Genomic DNA, 17,955 nt, shown 5'->3' on the forward strand with positions numbered 1-17,955 from the left:
GAGTTGCAAACCAGAGGAGAAAGATTTGGGCGCCTGGGATTCACAAGCGCTTTTTCATGTTCTGGGGGCACATTGCCAGGAACAGGGTTCCGGAAACTGGGATTCGACCCCCCCCCCCCCAAGCCAGGGCACCCTGAGGAGGCCACAGAGGGCAGGCGCAGGGCTTTGGGGTTAAGCGGCGGGCTCCCGGGAAATGGTGAGAAGCCGGTGCAGGGCGGTTAGGGGTTCCCCGAGGGCCCCCGAGGGCTAAGCCCCCCGAGAGGAAAAGGCGCGGCGTCCCCTTTAAGCGGCCGCCCCGAATGGGTATCGGTGGCGCGGCGGAGCAGGGAGGGGATAGGGGCGGCGCTGTCTGACCAATCGAAGCTCAACCGAAGAGCTAAATAATGTCTGACCCCAGAGCCTGGTGCTGGCTGAGCTCCGGGTGCCCGCCGCTGCCGCCGCGCCAGGGCGCACCCGCTGGCTGGCAGTCGCACGGTCCCCGCCGCGCCGGGGACTCCCGGGCCTGGAGAAGGAGGCCGCCTGGGGCGACGCGCCACCTCCGCCTGGGGAAGCTTTGATCAGACCGGCTTCCTCCTTCTGCCACCCCTGCTGTGGGGCAGACGGGAAAGCGCACGGGGCCCGGGACAGGGCGCAGGGGCCAAGAGCGTGACAACGATGTGACTCCGCTGCCGGGGACCCGAGAGCTTTGTGTGGACCCCGAGGTAGGCGACTGCGGGGCGTGGGGCTAAGCGCGGGAGCCGGCGGCGCGTGCGCCCGGGAAAGTTGGCTGGGGTGGGGTGGGGGAGCGATGAGAAGTTGTGGGACCGCAGAACTCCGGCTTCACCTTCGTCCTGTGACAGCAGAGGGGCGGGGTTGCTCTTGAGGAGCGTTCTCCCTGGAGCCCACGGCCCAGAGGGACAGAGGGACCCCGGGAATCCCTGCAGTGCGAGAGAAAAGGCCAAGGGGATAGGACGACTTGCGCCATGGGAGCTAAGCCTGCGTCCAGGGGATCCCCGAAGTCCTCCCGCAGACGAGGAAGGGTGGTGAGAGAGATGTAGGGCGCCAGCTGTCGGGGGCTCAGACGGAGGGCACCGGGTCAGGGCTGGGCTGGGATCCCTTACCATCAGGTAGACACTCTCCAAGCGGATTTGGACCTCGGTGGTGTGGGGTCCGGGAGTGGATCTTTGCGCCCTCTGCCCTCATGTCCCTTCCTGGGTATCACACAGGCTGTACACTGTCACCTGCTCTCCAGGGAGTAATACCAAGGCTTACTTACAGGTCCAAGGCCAACGTAACTGGAAAAACTTCGGGGCCATTCTTGCCGCTAGGGCCTGAAAGGATCTGCGGAACTCCCAGACAGCCTGCACCCGACCCTCTGCCCATCCTGCCGGGCTCCCTTAGGGCATCCTCCCGCGGAAGTGAAAGTTTTGACTTTCGTCAGGAAATAGATTGGGTGTCTATGGAGGATGAAACAACTAGTTTTGGTTTCTGGGGATGCTGAAGGAGGAAGAGGGATGGATGAGTGAGCTAAGGCTGGAAAGAAATAGCTGAGGATGGGGGCTTGGAGTTTTGTGCTTGATGATGAGGGAGAAGGGGAAATTGCAGCCCGGGCGGGGGGGCTCTCCCCGGGCGGCTGGGGGTGGGTGAGCCACAGGCTGCGGGGGTGAACTGGTGTTTTAGTGAAAACAATTCGTGAGTTGGGGGTGGAGCCTGGACTAGGGAACTGGGTATGGGGACCCGGGTGGGGGGCGGGGGAGAGCAAGATGTAGAGGGAGGATCCAGAAGAGGAGGGAGAGGAGGGCCCGGAGAACTGCGCTAGAAAGGTAGAGGGTGCCCTCTGCCGGCCGCAGTGCCAAGAGCAGCTGCTGGGGGCGGTCGGATGGGGGTGGGGAAGTTCTTAGGGGCAATTTTGCTGATCTTTAGTGGGGTGTGAGCAAAAAACTTGTTGAATGGTGTGTTGGACAGATTCCTGAGATGTGCGGCTCAGGCTGGGAAGTTTGACTTGTTGCGCTTCTTTCCTTGAGTGGCTGGGGTGCTTTGACGATCCACCCTTGACGATGAGCTGTGGGACTTTCTGGATCTTACTTCAGGTTCCTCCCGGTATCCCGCATTACACTTCTAAGTGTCAACAACAGCCAACGAACTTTTTATTTCCCCTCACACGAATGCAGGATGTTCTTGGCTAGAAGCATATTTCTCCCTGTTTATTAAACCTTCTAGAAGTTGTATTTCAAAAGAAAGCGGTGTATAACTAGGAACAACCATTGTTATCTAATTGTATAAAAGGTTAAATGAGTCCCCCTTCCCAACAATTGGATCAACTTACTGAGAATATACCCCTCTTTTAATTCTTCTCCGAAATCGATTTTTAATACATTAGTTATAAGGTCAAAAGCCATTTTGATCTTAGGATTGATTTTTGTTTTTTTTTTGTTTTTTCTTTGCATTATTTATTTATTTATTTGTTTACTTGTTTATTTACGGGTTTGATTCCGCTAAACATCCAGGTTCCTCTAAGCTTGCCACAGGCGACACTAATTTCAGGTCGGAGGTAGCTGACGTTAGAACAGGAGCGCTTCAAGCTGTTACACATAATAGACTTAATCCTTTGCACAGGGGTTGAAATAACACTAGGGAGTTTTTCAAATAATTACTGCAGTTCCCTGGTTTTGCATAAGGTTTGGAGTTTTTGTTTTGTTTTGTATTTTTCAAGTTTATCTCTGAAGGTAAGAAAAAGGAAACAGACACTTGTTGAAATGTAATCTTTACTGGAATTTGAAATATGGTAGTTACCATGATTGGAGTTCCAGAACCATAAAGTTGTTTTCTGTTTTTCTTTTATGTTATTTTGTCAAATGGGACACATATTGGTAAACATTAATAGTAAGTACTATGACACAGAATGCATGTTATATAGCGAACTGTTCTAAGTAATTTAAAATGTTCCTGTTTATGAGTGATTTAGGAAGAAAGGAATAATTTCCAGATAAACAAGACTGGTGTACATGACGTACACATATTGAAGCAATAGACCATTGCAGACACACTTAGACATAACATTTTTTTAAAGTAGAGTAACAGTAATTTTTCACATACTTTTAAAATCTCTCACAGCCCATTCAGAGCTAAGTTGGTAATTAGAAATCATGTTTATTTTAGGGTGCTACTTAAGGTCGTTTGAAAGGACTGTCAACCTGTAGGTATCTAGAAATGAAGGCATTTAGGAAATCTGTTTTAGGATGCCCTCCTGGAAGCATGTAACTTTTAATTGCAAACAAGAGGAACCTAGAAAGTGATCATTTGGCTAGAGTGCCGCCATCCTCACCTCACAACACGTTTATGCTATGTAAATTGGTTCCTTAAATCTCCTAAAGGTCCCAAGAGGGAAAGGAGCTGGGTTATTTCTAGTTCATTTTGACTTGCTGGGAAGAAGAAATCATATTAAATGTAAAAATTTATAAAATCCTAGCTCAAAGTCCTTGGATTTTCTGGGGGGCAACATTAGAATGTAAGCTGTTCCCTGCTTCCTGAAATGTTTTGAGAGTCCCAACTTTTTAGTAGTTAAAATGTAAATGATTGATAATCTCATTTCTTCCAAATATAAATAGCTCTGGATTGTAGCTTGGCACAGGGAACAGGCTGAGCACGCCCACCTGATAGTATAGCAACCAGCTTGTTTTCATTCTTTCTTGCATTCATCTTTAAAGCCTTCCGTAAAACCCCTCCCCCACCCCTCCCCCACACAACTCTATGTCCCTATACGTTGTAAAATGTAGCACAGCCAGCAGGTTTGGGTTCCATACGTTTATCTTCTAAGCATCAAGACAACCTAAGATGTATGCCTTGGAAGGAAAGGTCACACACAAGTAGTTCATTAAGAATTTAAGATGTAGGAATCTAGTCCTAGAGTAGACCAAAGAGCAGTTGTGGATTTCCTGAATGAAAACAGAACACGGAAAGGGGACAACAGCCACACCGCTGACTGTCTTTTATGAAAGGCACTCCTGCTGCAACAGTTGTATTGTTCTGATTTCATTCTAATGATTAAAACATAATTTTCAGCCCGTGTTTGTCTCCTTGTGGAGAAGGTTTCAGTTTATGTGAGGGGGCTCTTTGAGTCCCGTGAAAGTAAATATATCTCTTTAATAAGGTAATTGCTCACTTGTCTCAACTTGTTTTCAAACAATTGTTATGGAGCACTCCGTTTCCACTAATTGCAAAATTGCTGCTTAATTGAAGGACTCTCAGCCGCCTAGTGCAGCCATTCAGCCACTGGCAGGCTCTGTGATCTCAAGCTGTGAATTGCATTTTAAAGAGGAATCAGAAGAGAGTTTTGCAGAATTCCAAGTTGAAAATGCTGGCTGTTGTTCAATGGAGGCAGAAGCCATTTGAAGGATAATCACATTAAATTGCATTATGATAAATTTTCTTTATTAGGATGGATAACATGCACAGATGGAAGTCAGAAGTGAATGAGCAGACGTACTGGTTACACTATGCCTCCATTTATTCTGTGTAGTATGGAGTAATGCTAAGCAATAAATGATGTTGGCAAATGAAATCCTTCTGTCACTAGCATGAGTGAGTTAGCCCTTGGAAACATTAGTAAGGCTTCAGTACTTTTAAAGTTAGGGATGCGCATTCTTAAGGTTCTTCTAATTTCCACTTAGGGCGTGAGATTATTTAATCCTAAATAGTTTTATATTTCAATGAATCACTGGACTTCCATCACTCCATCACAAGAATACGGAAAACTTCGGAAAGTTATGGACCCAATTATTGCATGTATGGAGTCGTTGTTGACAGATAAAAAAATAATGAAACTTAGTAGTTGCATTGATATTTGAAAATTGTGTAGGGGAGGGGAATGGTGTCATATATATTATGATGATGATACATATGATATATACATATGTATCACGTGTCATATTATATATACGTATATATCACATATTACAAGATATATACATATATTCATATATATCGTATGTACATATATCACATACATACATACATATATATATACACACACACACACACAGAGTGAGATTATCACAAGCAATATGGCAACTTTGATTTATGTAACTACTCAAGCACAAATGCGAACTATGAGACACACTGTTGGTGAGGCAAATCTTACCAAATATAGTGGCTAGTTATAAAGTAGCTCATCGCCCTGCGGTTTCATTTATAGATGGGCTGAAGTTCAAGGATGGGTTGCAGTAGATGAGTGAAGGGGCAGGGTACAGAATGGGAGAGTGACTGAGGGGAGTAACATAATTTACAAGCTTCAGTGGCAGGCATAATAAAGTAAAAGTTTATTTCTAAAGAGCCCAGAGAGTAATGAATGTTACATAGTTTTCCCCAAAGGTTCACTTGAAAGAACTTTTCATTGGTTGTCATGGCAGTAATGTCCTGCTTTTGAAAGTTTACAGAACCTTAGAGCTTTTAAATGTGCTTTCATCTTGGTTGCTTTGGTTTGCCTGGGATTTTATGATGACCTTCTGTGTTTTTATATGCCTCTGCATTTTTGGAAGGAGGCGAACAGGCAAAGGAGGATATCTTAATTTCAATATAACCAGGAAATACATAAAAAATTACATGATTTTTTTTTAAATCACTGTGTTTCTGTTCAGATTGTTTTTTAAAAAAAGCAGTCTGTTTTTTAATTGCAACTCATCTATATGAAATCTGATAAGTACGTAATAGAAAGTCAGAAAAACATTCCAAATTAATTTAAGAAATTCATCCAACATTGAAGTCGTAGTGTCTACTAAAGCATTTGCCCAGCCTCACGAGGAAGTCAGCTTGTTGCCACACAAACTGCTTTCCAAGGCCATACTGACTAGCTTTCCATGCTTCCCTGTGCAGGCTTGGGAAGTGTGTGTGAAGGGGTGAGGAAGAAGAGAGGGAAAAGTAAGATTTATCATAACAGGTGACTTTTAAAGTAAACAACTCCATACCTCAGCTTAAGCACTAAGTAGGTTTAAAAGTTTTAATATGCGAGTCAATGTAAAATCGGGTACCAGAAATCAAGGACTGGGTCTCCCCCCACCTCCATTTACTTACTGTTTTCAAGTGTTTGTACCATAGCACTGAATACAAAGGTTTTGATTTTACCATTGCCAAAGGCAATTCATTCTATTTTCTGAGATAGAATAACACCAAATGAATGAAATATAAAGATCTTAAAGAATGCCTTTCATCTCTGATCTAATTTTAACTTTCATGATTTGAGAAGATTTAAGAATAAAATGGAGGGTAATAATTAGGGCAGGATTTTTAAACACCACTTCACCTACCACACACCCCATCCTCAAAAGTAAGGAAAATAAAAGAAGTAGAAAGAAATGATAAAGATAACATCAACCTGGGAGTAAATAGCATGGAAAAGTGATGAAAACAGGAATCAATAACTATAAGTTGACTCAAATGTCTCCCCAGTTGTATAATAAACTTATGTGTAGTTAGTGTACCTCTGCATGATCCCACATCGGCATCCAGAACAGCATTAGTCTAAGGAGGCACATTTGTAAAAGCTGCTAAAGGAACAGACAGATTCATTAGTAGTTGCCCAAGATCCTGCATTTGTTGATGTTGTTGATGAAAGAACTTAATGGTTTTAGTGGGGGAAAAAGGTGTTTATTGTTTTGCTGGCAGGGAAAAAGAAACTGGAAGAAATATTTAATAATACTTATTTTTCCCTAGTACCTATTATAAAAATCATTTACTTAACTGAGCTCTAAAATTTTTTATGCATAATTTACCTCACTCATGAAATTATGTTCAGAATATTTGGCATGTTAAAGCTGATTGAGAAAGAAACTACAAACTTACAGGTGAAATTTTTTTTAAAGCCTTCAATTTTAGAGTGTGAGCAGAGAGGCTGGTTTCTGTGTGTTTCAGGGACTGAACACAGTACGTATTAAATGTGTGCCAGTGTCTAGTAAGAAAGAACAGACAGCATGGCAACCAGAGAAAGAAACTGTACCCTACGTGCTTTGTGTCATCCATGGGAGTAATCAGAAAACATTCTTATTCAGGCAAAGCAAGCAAGCAAGCACCTTCCTCTCCTCCCACCCCCACCCCAAGAGAAAGATAGAGAGAAGCATGTGTGAAGATGAAGGGACGCTCATTTAGTAAAGCTTCTGTCACCTGGCAGTGAGTCTAATGACTCTTGGATTTGGAGCTTCTGCCTCAACACTACATTTTCTGTGGACTCCTCTGCCTCTGAAACCTGAACCAGGGCCCAAACTGAAACAACTTTCTCTGTGTTTTCACATGGGCACTTATGTGTTGGATGTGTTTTTAAACACGGACTACTTTCTCTTATATTACATAGAATCTAATGGTGGAGAAATCTACAGTCATGATGCTGGAGGGAGATGCTTGGCAGAGTCCCAGGCCACATTCCTAGACCAAAGGCTCCAAGGTGTTCTCTCTTATGCAACACTGGGAAAGTACACCCAGCACCGAGTGTTGGCTGATGATGTGTCTGAAGGCACAGACGATATGCTTATCACATCAAAGCATAAAGCCAACAGGCACTGCAGGCATTCTGCTGCTAGATAGAAGTTGGATCATTTACATTTATTTAATGGGAAATACTGTGATTACTTATGTATGTGTTGTGTATGTGTGAATTATATGTTTATGTGTGTTCGTGTGTGGATGTATGTGCTCATATTTCTGTGTAGACATCAGAGGAAAACTTGGGCTATCATTCCTTAGTGATGTCATTTACCTTGTTATTTGAGACAGGGTGTCTCCTTGATCTGGAGCCCACCAAGTACATTAGGCTTGCTGGCCACTGAACTCCGGGCATACCCCAGTCTTTGCTGCCCCAGTGCTGGAATCACAAATACATGCCATTGCACTTTGTGTGTAGGGTGTGGGTACAGAACTTTGGCCCTTGTGATTTTTGAGGCAAGTGCTTTACAACTGAGCTATTGCCCCAGCCCTTGTGGAATTTAAAAATTCAGCAGAACAAAATAAGGAGCTAGGGGTGTGGACTTGGAGGCTGACTTATCAACAGATGACAGGAAGGGAAAACTTGGGTGTTTTAAGTAATTGCAGATTCAGTGTAAGCCCATGGTATAACAGGAGCTGTTTATGGGGCTACTGCAAGTTTTGGCCAGGCTTATAGAAGTATAATGCACAAATGAAGAAACAAATCATTTGTTTACTTAATTTTGAAGTCAGAAGGTGATTTTGTTCAAATATCCGGTGTTATTAATATGTATGTTATGTTCGTGGGCCATGCCTTTATAATTACTTAAGTACAGCACATTTGGCATCACCAACTCAGAAATAGTTAGCTTCCTAACATGCAAGGAAGCAAACTTTTACATAATTGTTTTGTGAATCTCAAAAAGAAGAAAGAAAAGAAGAGGTGGGGTACCCATAGGATTAGTAAATGGCAAATGGACTGGCCTTCTATGTAGTACCAAAACTCTTGTCTAGTGGCAGAAGTTACTTCTTAATCTGCTCTTTGAAACAAAATTGGAAAGACAAACATGTCAATTAGCCTCTAAGTTCATGTTGTAAAACCTAGAAAGCATAATATTGTACCATACACCATTTTTTCTTAATAAAACCATACACAGAGCACATATGTGTATGTGCATGCATGCATGTGTGCCTGTGTGTGTAAAATAAGCAACTCTGGTCTAGTTAGAGAACAAGCAAGCAGCATGCTATCTCTGCCCCTCACTCTCAACTACACCCCTCCTAGAGGTCCCTTGAAACTCCACTCCATAAAACCTCCTCAGTAAGCAAATTGCTCTCAATCAGAAGTCAGTAGGTAGAGGTCCATAGCAGAGTAATGCTGGAATAATAATTGTTTCTTGTGAAGGCATCAGTCCTCTAACATGTTTCTGTGCCAATTTTTTGTGTTGAGACTTGCTTCTGCCTCCCAGTTAAGAGTATTCTGAAAACAGTAACTAGAAAGGTAGATTTCCTTTAAAAAAATGTGCAAAAATTCCCATTGTAGAACTTTGGAAATCATAGTTTATAATGGAAGAAAAGCAACAACTAAGCATTTATTCATCATTAAAATGTATAATTAGCATTAATATTTATTTCAAAATCTTTACTGACTATTTCATTTTCTTCACTTTCCTTTTTTCTACTACAGAGTTTAATCTTGCACACACTAAGTAGATGTCCCCACTGGGTTACACATCTAGCCTACCTCCTTCTTTATGGTCTTCACGTTCATGGTAATGATTTTCTTACAATAGTATTGTAAACAAAAACAAAGGGGGGATAGATACAGGAATTGGGGCACATATTTCATAAAGCTGAAGGTTGGGGTAGGTGAACTATTGGAGGTAGTAAATTAGAACATAAAGAGCACAGATTCCCAAACCAAGTGATTATCACAAATGCCTTGTGAATTTTTAAGAATACAGATGTGAGGTCCTAGAATCTAAGACTGAGCCTGGGTATGTGCTGTGTTTAACAATTTGCACAGTTGTCTCATCCATACAGAAATGTTTGAGATCTCCTGAACTAGAAGTCACATAAACCTAATAGCCTATGATTTATCGGGACTAGTCATTTACTTCATTGCCCAAATACCTAGATTAGAACATGACTAGAAGAGATTTGCAGGCTTCCAAATAACCAGACATTCAGAGACTCTGACTGGTAGGCCTATTAAATGTTGTTCTGACTTGGAAGGAATTTCCTATCAGAGACTTCCAAAGAAGAGCAAAAGACCAAAGTCCATATTCCTGAACTCAAGGATGGAGTTAGTCTAACATCTGTCAAGTCTGTGATCCCAGCCAGTCACTTACTCTGTGCCTCAAACTCTTGAAAAGGTAGTGGGGGGTTAAATGTGTTAATATGTGTAAAATTTAGACTGGCACTTGCCATTACCACTGAGCTATATTCTTATCACTTCCCAACTCCAGAAGAATATGTTTTAATACTTTATCATCAAAACAGCAAATGCCTCCCTAGCACACTTCACACCTAAATGAGCTTTAACAAAAAGGACAAGATCAGAAATCTCCTACAATTCTCCGAGTCTATTGTTTACTTATTACTTTCTCCTCACACAATTATACCAATTCTTTAAGTCCCAGCAGGAATTCTGTTTCCACTAAAAAGACTCCTGTCCATGATAAGCCTACCCTATCTGACTTGTTTTCTGCATCTCCGAGCATAGTGATTAATTGCATAACCATTAAATCACTGTTGTGTATCGTGTCTCTGTCAGATTAGATGTTAGGAGCTTTGGAGACGATGCTCTAGTCTGAAAAGATGATTTAGAACATCTAAGGGCAGTCCATTTTCTTCATATCACAGAAAGATTTCTGAAATAGAACTTGTATGAGGTAGCCCATGCCTGGTACCTTTCCTGAGTCTAATGATTAAATGTGATTCCAACATACCTCTTATTTGCTCTTTGATCTTGAGAAAGTTGTGTAAGTTCTGAGGTCTACAAGCATGTCTAGGGAAGTCATTTCCCCATCCCTATGTTGTTCAAGAGGCCTTGCTTCAAAAGAGCACTGTCTGAGGAAGATTGCTCCTGCCATATAGCCATCAGCATCACTTTGGTTTATATGACTGGTGGGTCCCACTCTATCTGTCTTCCAAGTTGTGTGGTGTGTGCGGTTCCCTCGTTTCATTAGCGGGAGATCCCCAAGTATGTTGTACGAGTTAGCCAGCTTAAATACAGCTGGAAGCAGAATTAGACCCTGCTGGAACCAGGAACCAGGAACATCACATAGAGGCCCTGACTAATCAAAATAGAAGGGAGGGCTCTACTCGCTTTTACTGGGTTCTAAGTAGCTGGTTTCCCGTCCCAGCATCTGGATGGTGGTGCAGTGTGAGAGCACTGCTAGCGAGCCCCAGGTTACAGCACCAACATGTGGTTACTTCCAGCCTCTTGAAATGTTTCACTCCAGGAAGGTGAGGAAAGCAACGCTTCGATTTCCTTGATTAGTTTAACATTGTGGGGCAGTTTTGACCATCCGTTTCATGGTAAATCTGCTTTCCAGATGACTGTACATATGGAGATGAGAAGGGTTTTTTTTTGGAGGAGAGGTGCCTTTTAAAAGAATGGTTTTTCATTCAGTCTCTAATTTTGGGTAAACGGTCCTCTGGGGAACATTTTCAGAAATGTTTGAAGTTTCCATCTGATTTTGGAAGTAAGTTGGAAGCCACCTGTGTGAAGCAGGCACTTACTTGCTCCAATAACGATACTGTTCACAGAGTAAGGGCCATCCTACTGGGGCTTACATTCAACATAGGTCTCATGTTTATATCCAAATCTGTGTCCTTAGAGTTTCCTCTATAGCTGCCTGCCCAGTTCCCTTGCTAGACGTTACAGAATGCAAAACACTGAGGATAACCACACATGGAGCCCTTTAACTACATGCCTTTCTCTTCAAGTCGCTCTCTGTCTGCTTGTTCTTGTTTTGTGTTCGTATCCTTATTCTTTCTTTGAGAAGCTCACTTTCTAACAGAAGGGTTAGTATTCTGACTCTCGGTGTGTCACAGAGGTGAGGCACGGGTCCTTAAGTTTGTCCATCTATGCATTTGTTCAATTCTCTGGTAAGAAAAAAAAATGGTCAAATGGCTACTTAATGGGGTTAGTGTTATATGACGTGCTAGGGAAAGGATCCAAACTCATGTCTTTAGTTCCCAGGCTCCAGCCCTGCCCTTCTGCCCATTTCTTCCAGGGAAATGTACCAAAAGATGAAATAGAAAACTCACACTTCTGGGTACCACACCACAGCAGCGAGGCTATGGGTCTTAAAAAATGAAACCCCTGGGTTAAATATTTTTAAAACTTTCTTATTCAATGAGTTAATTAATTATTTAGTCAATTTTTTTTTTGAGGCAGAGCCCTATGTAGCTTAGGCTGGTCTTGAACTCACTGTGTAGCTCAGGATAACCTTGAATTCCTTGATCTTCCTGCCTCTGCCTCCCATGTACAAAGATTACCAGCATGTACCATCTAGGCCTAGGGTTAATTAAAAATTTATATTTAATTTATTTACATTATTCAAATACCAAAATAGTATTAAAAAGAAGTTTATACCAAGAAGTCTGCCTCCACTTGCACCTACCCTCCACACAACACCTACAATTGACTTTAGTATAGAATTATTTGTTTTGAAACCATTACTGTTTGCTTTACAGAAATATAAGTAAGTATGGCTGTCATTATCCCCCCATCTCTAAAGGAAAGGTGACGAAATATTCTGCACATTGTTTTTGGTCACTTAGCACTATATTTCAGAGACCTTTCCATTCCAGCTTATGGGGGACAGAGCATGTTCTTCATAGCTGCCTATTTGACTAAGTAATTACTGTGGTTCTATTTTCCCATAGTTGAAAGCTGCACTTCTTGTGTTATACATCTTGTTGTAATTGATAACCTTATGTGTTATATATATGCATACACATGCATGTGTATATATGCATGTTTGTACCTGTGCACCTGTCTCTACATTTGTTCTTGGGAGTGGAACGGCTGTATTGTAGTAGTAAAGTTCACTCACAATTTTGATAGTGATTCCCTAAACTTTCCTAACCCAGGATGCAACAGTTTATACTCCCACTAACAGTGTATGAGAACACCCATCTCTCCACAGAGTCACCTCCGGTGAGTTGGGGTCAGATGAGACATAGTAATTTCCAAGTGAATACTCAGTCTTTTATTTTGCCCCTGATTTTCAGTGAGACTGTGACACAGTGGGCATAATGTCTCACTGTGGACATGGGCTTATGACAACTCCAGTGCCACACACAGAATGGGCCCATGTTGCCGCCTGCAGAGTTCCCTGTAATGGAAAGTTAGGCGTACATTCATTATTCACCTGACTAGCAAGATTGGCTCTAAAGAGCTCAAGTGATTATTGGAACAAAAAAGAAAATTTTTCCACCGTGGTGCTTTATATCCCAGGCTTCCAATCCAGTGCTCTCTTTTCTGTTACCAACCTCATTTCCAGGACTGACTTCAAGATAGACACCTCAAGGCACAGAGAAGTCTTGCTAAGAGTATTCATACCTAAGGAATGCTCTTTTGAGGAATGATTCTGTGCTTCCCCCAAAGTTTGTAATTAAATAATTAGCACCTTCTGTGATAAATGAAAATTCCAGAGCACATAAACGCTGAACTGTGGTTCACTCTCAGTACACTTTGTCCTCGGTGTTGCCAGGCAGCCTCCTGCAGTATGCAAATAGGGAATCATGTGAAAGCAGCATGATTTATGACCTAGATAACATCTCCACATTGTGAATGGCGTGGATTCCAGGTCAGCCTCCCATAACTCTTACCACTCTTATTGGACTGATTCTTAGTCTCATTTTTCTCTGCCGATGCCTTATTTAGAAAAAAAGGAATTCTGTCATTCCCACTGCCTAGGAGGATGTGGCAAATGGAGCGTGGCAGAGTGGTTATCCAATCCAAATAGGCATTCTTGTACCTATTTTCATATTTGTTTGCTTGCTCATGAAAAAGGGTCTCATTCTAGCCCTGGCTGGCCTAGAACTCACTATGTAGCCCAGACTGACTTTGAACTTGGAGCAATCCTTCTGCCTCTGCCTCCTCACTGCTTAGGTTGCAGGTGAGCCAACACGCCTGACCAAACAAGGTTTTCTAAAGCAGAGTTTTGACAGGGCCGTATTAAAATTACTTTCTTCCCCTCTACAGAACAGCTGAACTTGGAGAGTTTCACTGATGAGTGTATTTGGTCTACACAAGAGACCGTTCATGAGTGTGTAAGTAGACTTCCAAAAGCTAGCTAATGCACAGTGACAAAGACACACTTGACTTTCTTAATGATACTTGCAAAGGCTTTCACAACAGGCATTTCCAGTTCTGTTCTCAGGCTCCTTGAAGCTGCTTCTCTCAAAGTGTCCTGTCTCCCAAGGGCTGATGATGGTCAGAAGCAAGATGTTCTATTTGTCATCTAACTCAACACATGAATTAAGAATGCTAGTTCCCCCACATCCCAGTCCTAAGAGTGCTGCATGCACCAGGCTGGACCATTTCTTCTGCCATCTTTGTGGTTTTCATTCCTTCTTGAGAATACATTGGGGACTGTCCTGCTGTAATTTTCTTTCTGCAAATATCTTAGCCCCTAAGCTACAGTCTTTAAAAAGTAGGACAAGGGTCACAAATAAAGTGCCATACAGCATTAGACATTCAGATATGGGAAGTATTAAGTTAGGGTGTTACGAAGATGTTATGTCACAGGTACATTTTTAAAAGGCACTTAACATTTGGGTCTTGATTGAAATCATTCTTACTCCAGCAAAGTTGGCAGAGAAGCATCTGGTAGCAGTGTTATGGTCTATAAAGTACATAGTTATGTTCCAATGTCCAAAAAATTCCCAGAGAAAAAATGTCTGACACCTCTAATGAATTACCTTCATGCATAACTTTGACACTCTGGAGTTATGTATGTATTGCATGATTGGTACCTTAAGGGAATAACCCCATGTTAGGGACAGGCTTTAACAAAGAAACTTTAGGGTTATATTCAAGCCCATGGAGTTAGACTTTAAACACACTGTATATGAGAAACTCTCATATAGGATTCTGCTGAAGTAAATAAATTTGAGCCTGGAATATAGAGATTACAGAATGTCTTCACCATCTAGGCTTTCAAAATCAATGACACCATATCCACAACTGGATCTATACAGAAAAGCCAAACAAACAGTTGTAAATTGATTTGATTATATGGCTAATAGTTAATGAGAGTTAACTGTTCAGTGGTCATTTTAATACAAAAGCAGCTTAATAATACTTAATATTTATACAGCTGCCCAGAGTATCTTCTAAAATCCATTCTCCACCTACATGACTGCTATAAACAATGGCTTTTATTTAGAGGGTATAGGTAGAAATATAGTCCCCATCCCATTACTTAGATGAAATATATTGTTGTGAGTTTTCATGCCACCTCTACAAATTTATATTTAGTGAAAAGAGGGAAGGCTGGAGCTCTCACTATTCTGCTACTCATGGCACTACAGGTTTGAATATTCCCATACCAGTGCTTAAGTAGTGGTGGTATTTTTGACCAGCCACATAGATCACTTCTCATCTGAGATGCTACTATTTTCATTATATTTTTTAGTAGTTCAGAACACAGTCAGTATCCTGAATATGGTCCATGTGGATCATTATGCACAGTGCACAGAAACTTCCTTACAGTAACACTTAGAAGAATTGAGAGCTAGAGTAAGACAGTGGGCAGGGAAACATATTTTATTTTTCCTCCCACATTAAGCTGCAAATAATGAGCACTTTCCTGTGCATTGCAGTAAGCAATTAAAAGAAATTACAGAGTTGGATGCAAGCATAACCCGAAGGACAACTGGATGTGTGGAACCACCAGTTTTCTCCATGTGCCCAGGCTAATCCTCGTTAAGACTCAGAACATTGAGTTTCTACAGAATGGGTTGCATGTCCATACATGTTTTGGCATCTACCCACACACTTTTGTATGGTATGACTGCGCATCCCAGGAGAAAGGCTGTGGTGTGTGCCTCTGTGACTCAGTGGAGGAGAACAAACTGCTGAAAATGGTGTCATAAAGGTGAGCAACAAAGAACTAGTAACCTTCTCTTGCTAATTTTATCTTTCCCCCAGGAAAATAGTAATTTGATAGTAATTTGAAAAGGAATGTTGCTCTTCTGTTGCCAGGGGCAACTTATCTTCCCAGTTGCTTCCTCCACATATTTTTTTTTTACCTCACTTTTTTAAGTTTGGCGTTCTATGTTTTCAGAAGATAGGGTCGAATTGAGAGTGGTCCTTTGTTTAGACAAAACGTAGCCATCTTCCTGAAGTGATGATATTAAATCTACAAGCTTGGTCCTAAGACGGGTTTACAGGTTGATATTGTATATATATTCTTTCTGTAGTGGAAATTGTGCTGATAGCCACAGGAATATGTTGGCTATGGAAAGTTTCAGGAGTATCATCTGTAGAAAAGCTGGCAAGTACATGTCTTTACCATGCTCCGGGCTCCATTAGGTCTATGTGGCTGTGGGGCTGTGGGGCTGTGGGGCTGTGGGGCTGTGGTCTCTGCTGAGATGTTGGCTTTCAGCAGTATGAATCCTGATAGCATATAATGGCAGGAACACAGGGGTGTTCAACAGTACTCTATAGATAGAATTTGATTAAAGTAGCTAATTGTATAAAAGAGATTGAAATAAGACAGTCTGCTTTCACTCTCTTCTTCTGTGTCTCTGGTTTTGAATCGTGATGGTCCTGGAATGTTTCCAATTAACACATAATGGCAAACAACACTGCTTAAAGGGATTCCCTTTATTCTCAGAGCTAAGAGTTACCACATGCTCTCTCCTTAGGGACAAAGAATGCAACTGTGCCCATCTTGCATTCTGCTTTTGGTGCCTGTGGGGCGTTTACCCACCACCCCCACAGCTTCCCAGAGTTTTCTTGAGTGCGAGCAGCAGGAAATATTAGATAGAAGGATTTATAGCGGAGAATGTTGCGGAGATAAACAGATAGAAAATAAAGGATAGCCTCGAGAGGGCCTGGAACCTATTCCAACGGGCCCGGACGGTCTCTGGTCCAGGGTTTTTATAGAGACGCCAAGGGGTGGAGCAAAAGACCTCCTCCCCCAGCACAGCCAAGTGCAGGCCATCTCAGACACCTGCACTCAGGCCCGTGGTCCTGATCATCCTCTATTCGGACCTGCTGGGTAAAGCCACGAGGAACCCCAGAATGGGCTCCCACAGGTCCCCCCTTCTTAATATATAAAAAAATAACTATTAATGGCTTACAGCAATCTCCATAGCTGTTACACCTCCCAGTATGGGAGTAGAGGATGATATAGATGGCATTTCTCTTTTGAATTAGGTCCAAGGTGACCACAGCAGTCTTAGCTGCCTCAAGCCCTTTCTAAACCAAAACTCTTAAGGCGACTACAAACTTAAAGAATCCCTTTGCTTCATCATTACCATTAACAGGTTAACATAATTATTGCTATACATAATCACAATTCTCTCAATCTTACAACTCAAAGCAAACTCTTAACAGAACCATTTGAATTAGCATATATGGTGCTATATATAGTTAACAATTTTCTCCGTCTTACAACTTTAACTCAGTCATTTGAATTTTCTTAACAGAACATAGGAAAAACTTCGATGTATTCACATTAAACTTAAACATTTCCTCAACTCCACAAAACCAGGGTGCATTAATATCAATAGGTTTCTGCGAACATAATTCAATCTCATAACTCCTCCTTTTCTTTATAATTTTTAAACAAAAACTCAAACCTAGTTAGAGGACCCAAACTTTTGTTTAAACAGTTCCATTTGTAACACAAAACCAGTTCCATAAGTAATTCCATTTTTACATAAACAGTTCCACAAAACAATTCATGAATCACCAGTTAATAAAGCATATATGCATTGCATCTTGATTCTAAGTAGAAATACATTTCTTCATTTAAACAGTTCCATTTTTAACCCAATTCCAGAAAACCGTTCCTAGGTCATTACTATAAGTAAGCTCAAAATTGTCCCATTGCAATGAAATCTCTATTGTTCATTTCATTTAAGTACCAAAATTCAAATGATAAATATTGGTACTAGTCTTCCAAATTTGAAGAAATCCATCACCAAAATGTTTTTGTAATTTTATCTCATTTTAAGTTCAAAAAGTTTTAAATAAGAAATAAATTCTGGTATCAGGCTTTTACTTCCAAATATGAAGAGACTTTTTCAGCCAAAACTTTTTGCAGTTAATTTTTGTTCAAACAAGCGTCTCTGCAACTTTTGTTCTCACAGACAGACCTTTTTAGTTATAGTAATATTTTAAACCGCACCGTTTTTGCTGTTAGCTCAGGTTTTTCTGTGCTGCGTTGATATTCCACGGATCTCAGCTGTGGATGCCTTGTGCTGCTTCTGGCCTCCGCCATTCTTAGCTTCTTAGCGGCTTCTGGAGCTTTTGAAACCATTCAGACTGCCTAC

At 41.7% G+C, this 17,955-nt stretch overlaps 1 protein-coding gene across 8 annotated transcripts in view; it reads left to right on the forward strand.

Annotated features, from left to right (window-relative positions):
- Bdnf (brain derived neurotrophic factor) overlaps nt 1–17,955 on the forward strand; it is a 55,165-nt gene that overhangs the window by 18,682 nt on the left and 18,528 nt on the right. Inside the window, exon 1 of one of the 8 annotated variants that reach the window (XM_006980818.4) lies at nt 383–701. The exons of 5 other annotated variants lie outside the window; for them this stretch is intronic. Coding sequence is in view for 2 of the 3 variants with exons in the window: in XM_076570253.1 (XP_076426368.1) it covers nt 15,331–15,539 (209 nt within the window). In the remaining variant the exon portion in view is untranslated. Of the gene's footprint in view, nt 1–382; nt 702–841; nt 1,023–14,850; nt 15,540–17,955 lie in introns of those variants that run through there. 2 more of the 8 variants (XM_076570247.1, XM_076570253.1) reach the window with 2 other exon arrangements.

The sequence above is a fragment of the Peromyscus maniculatus genome, chromosome 4 (genome assembly GCF_049852395.1).
Source record: "Peromyscus maniculatus bairdii isolate BWxNUB_F1_BW_parent chromosome 4, HU_Pman_BW_mat_3.1, whole genome shotgun sequence".
Classification (NCBI taxonomy): domain Eukaryota; kingdom Metazoa; phylum Chordata; class Mammalia; order Rodentia; family Cricetidae; genus Peromyscus; species Peromyscus maniculatus.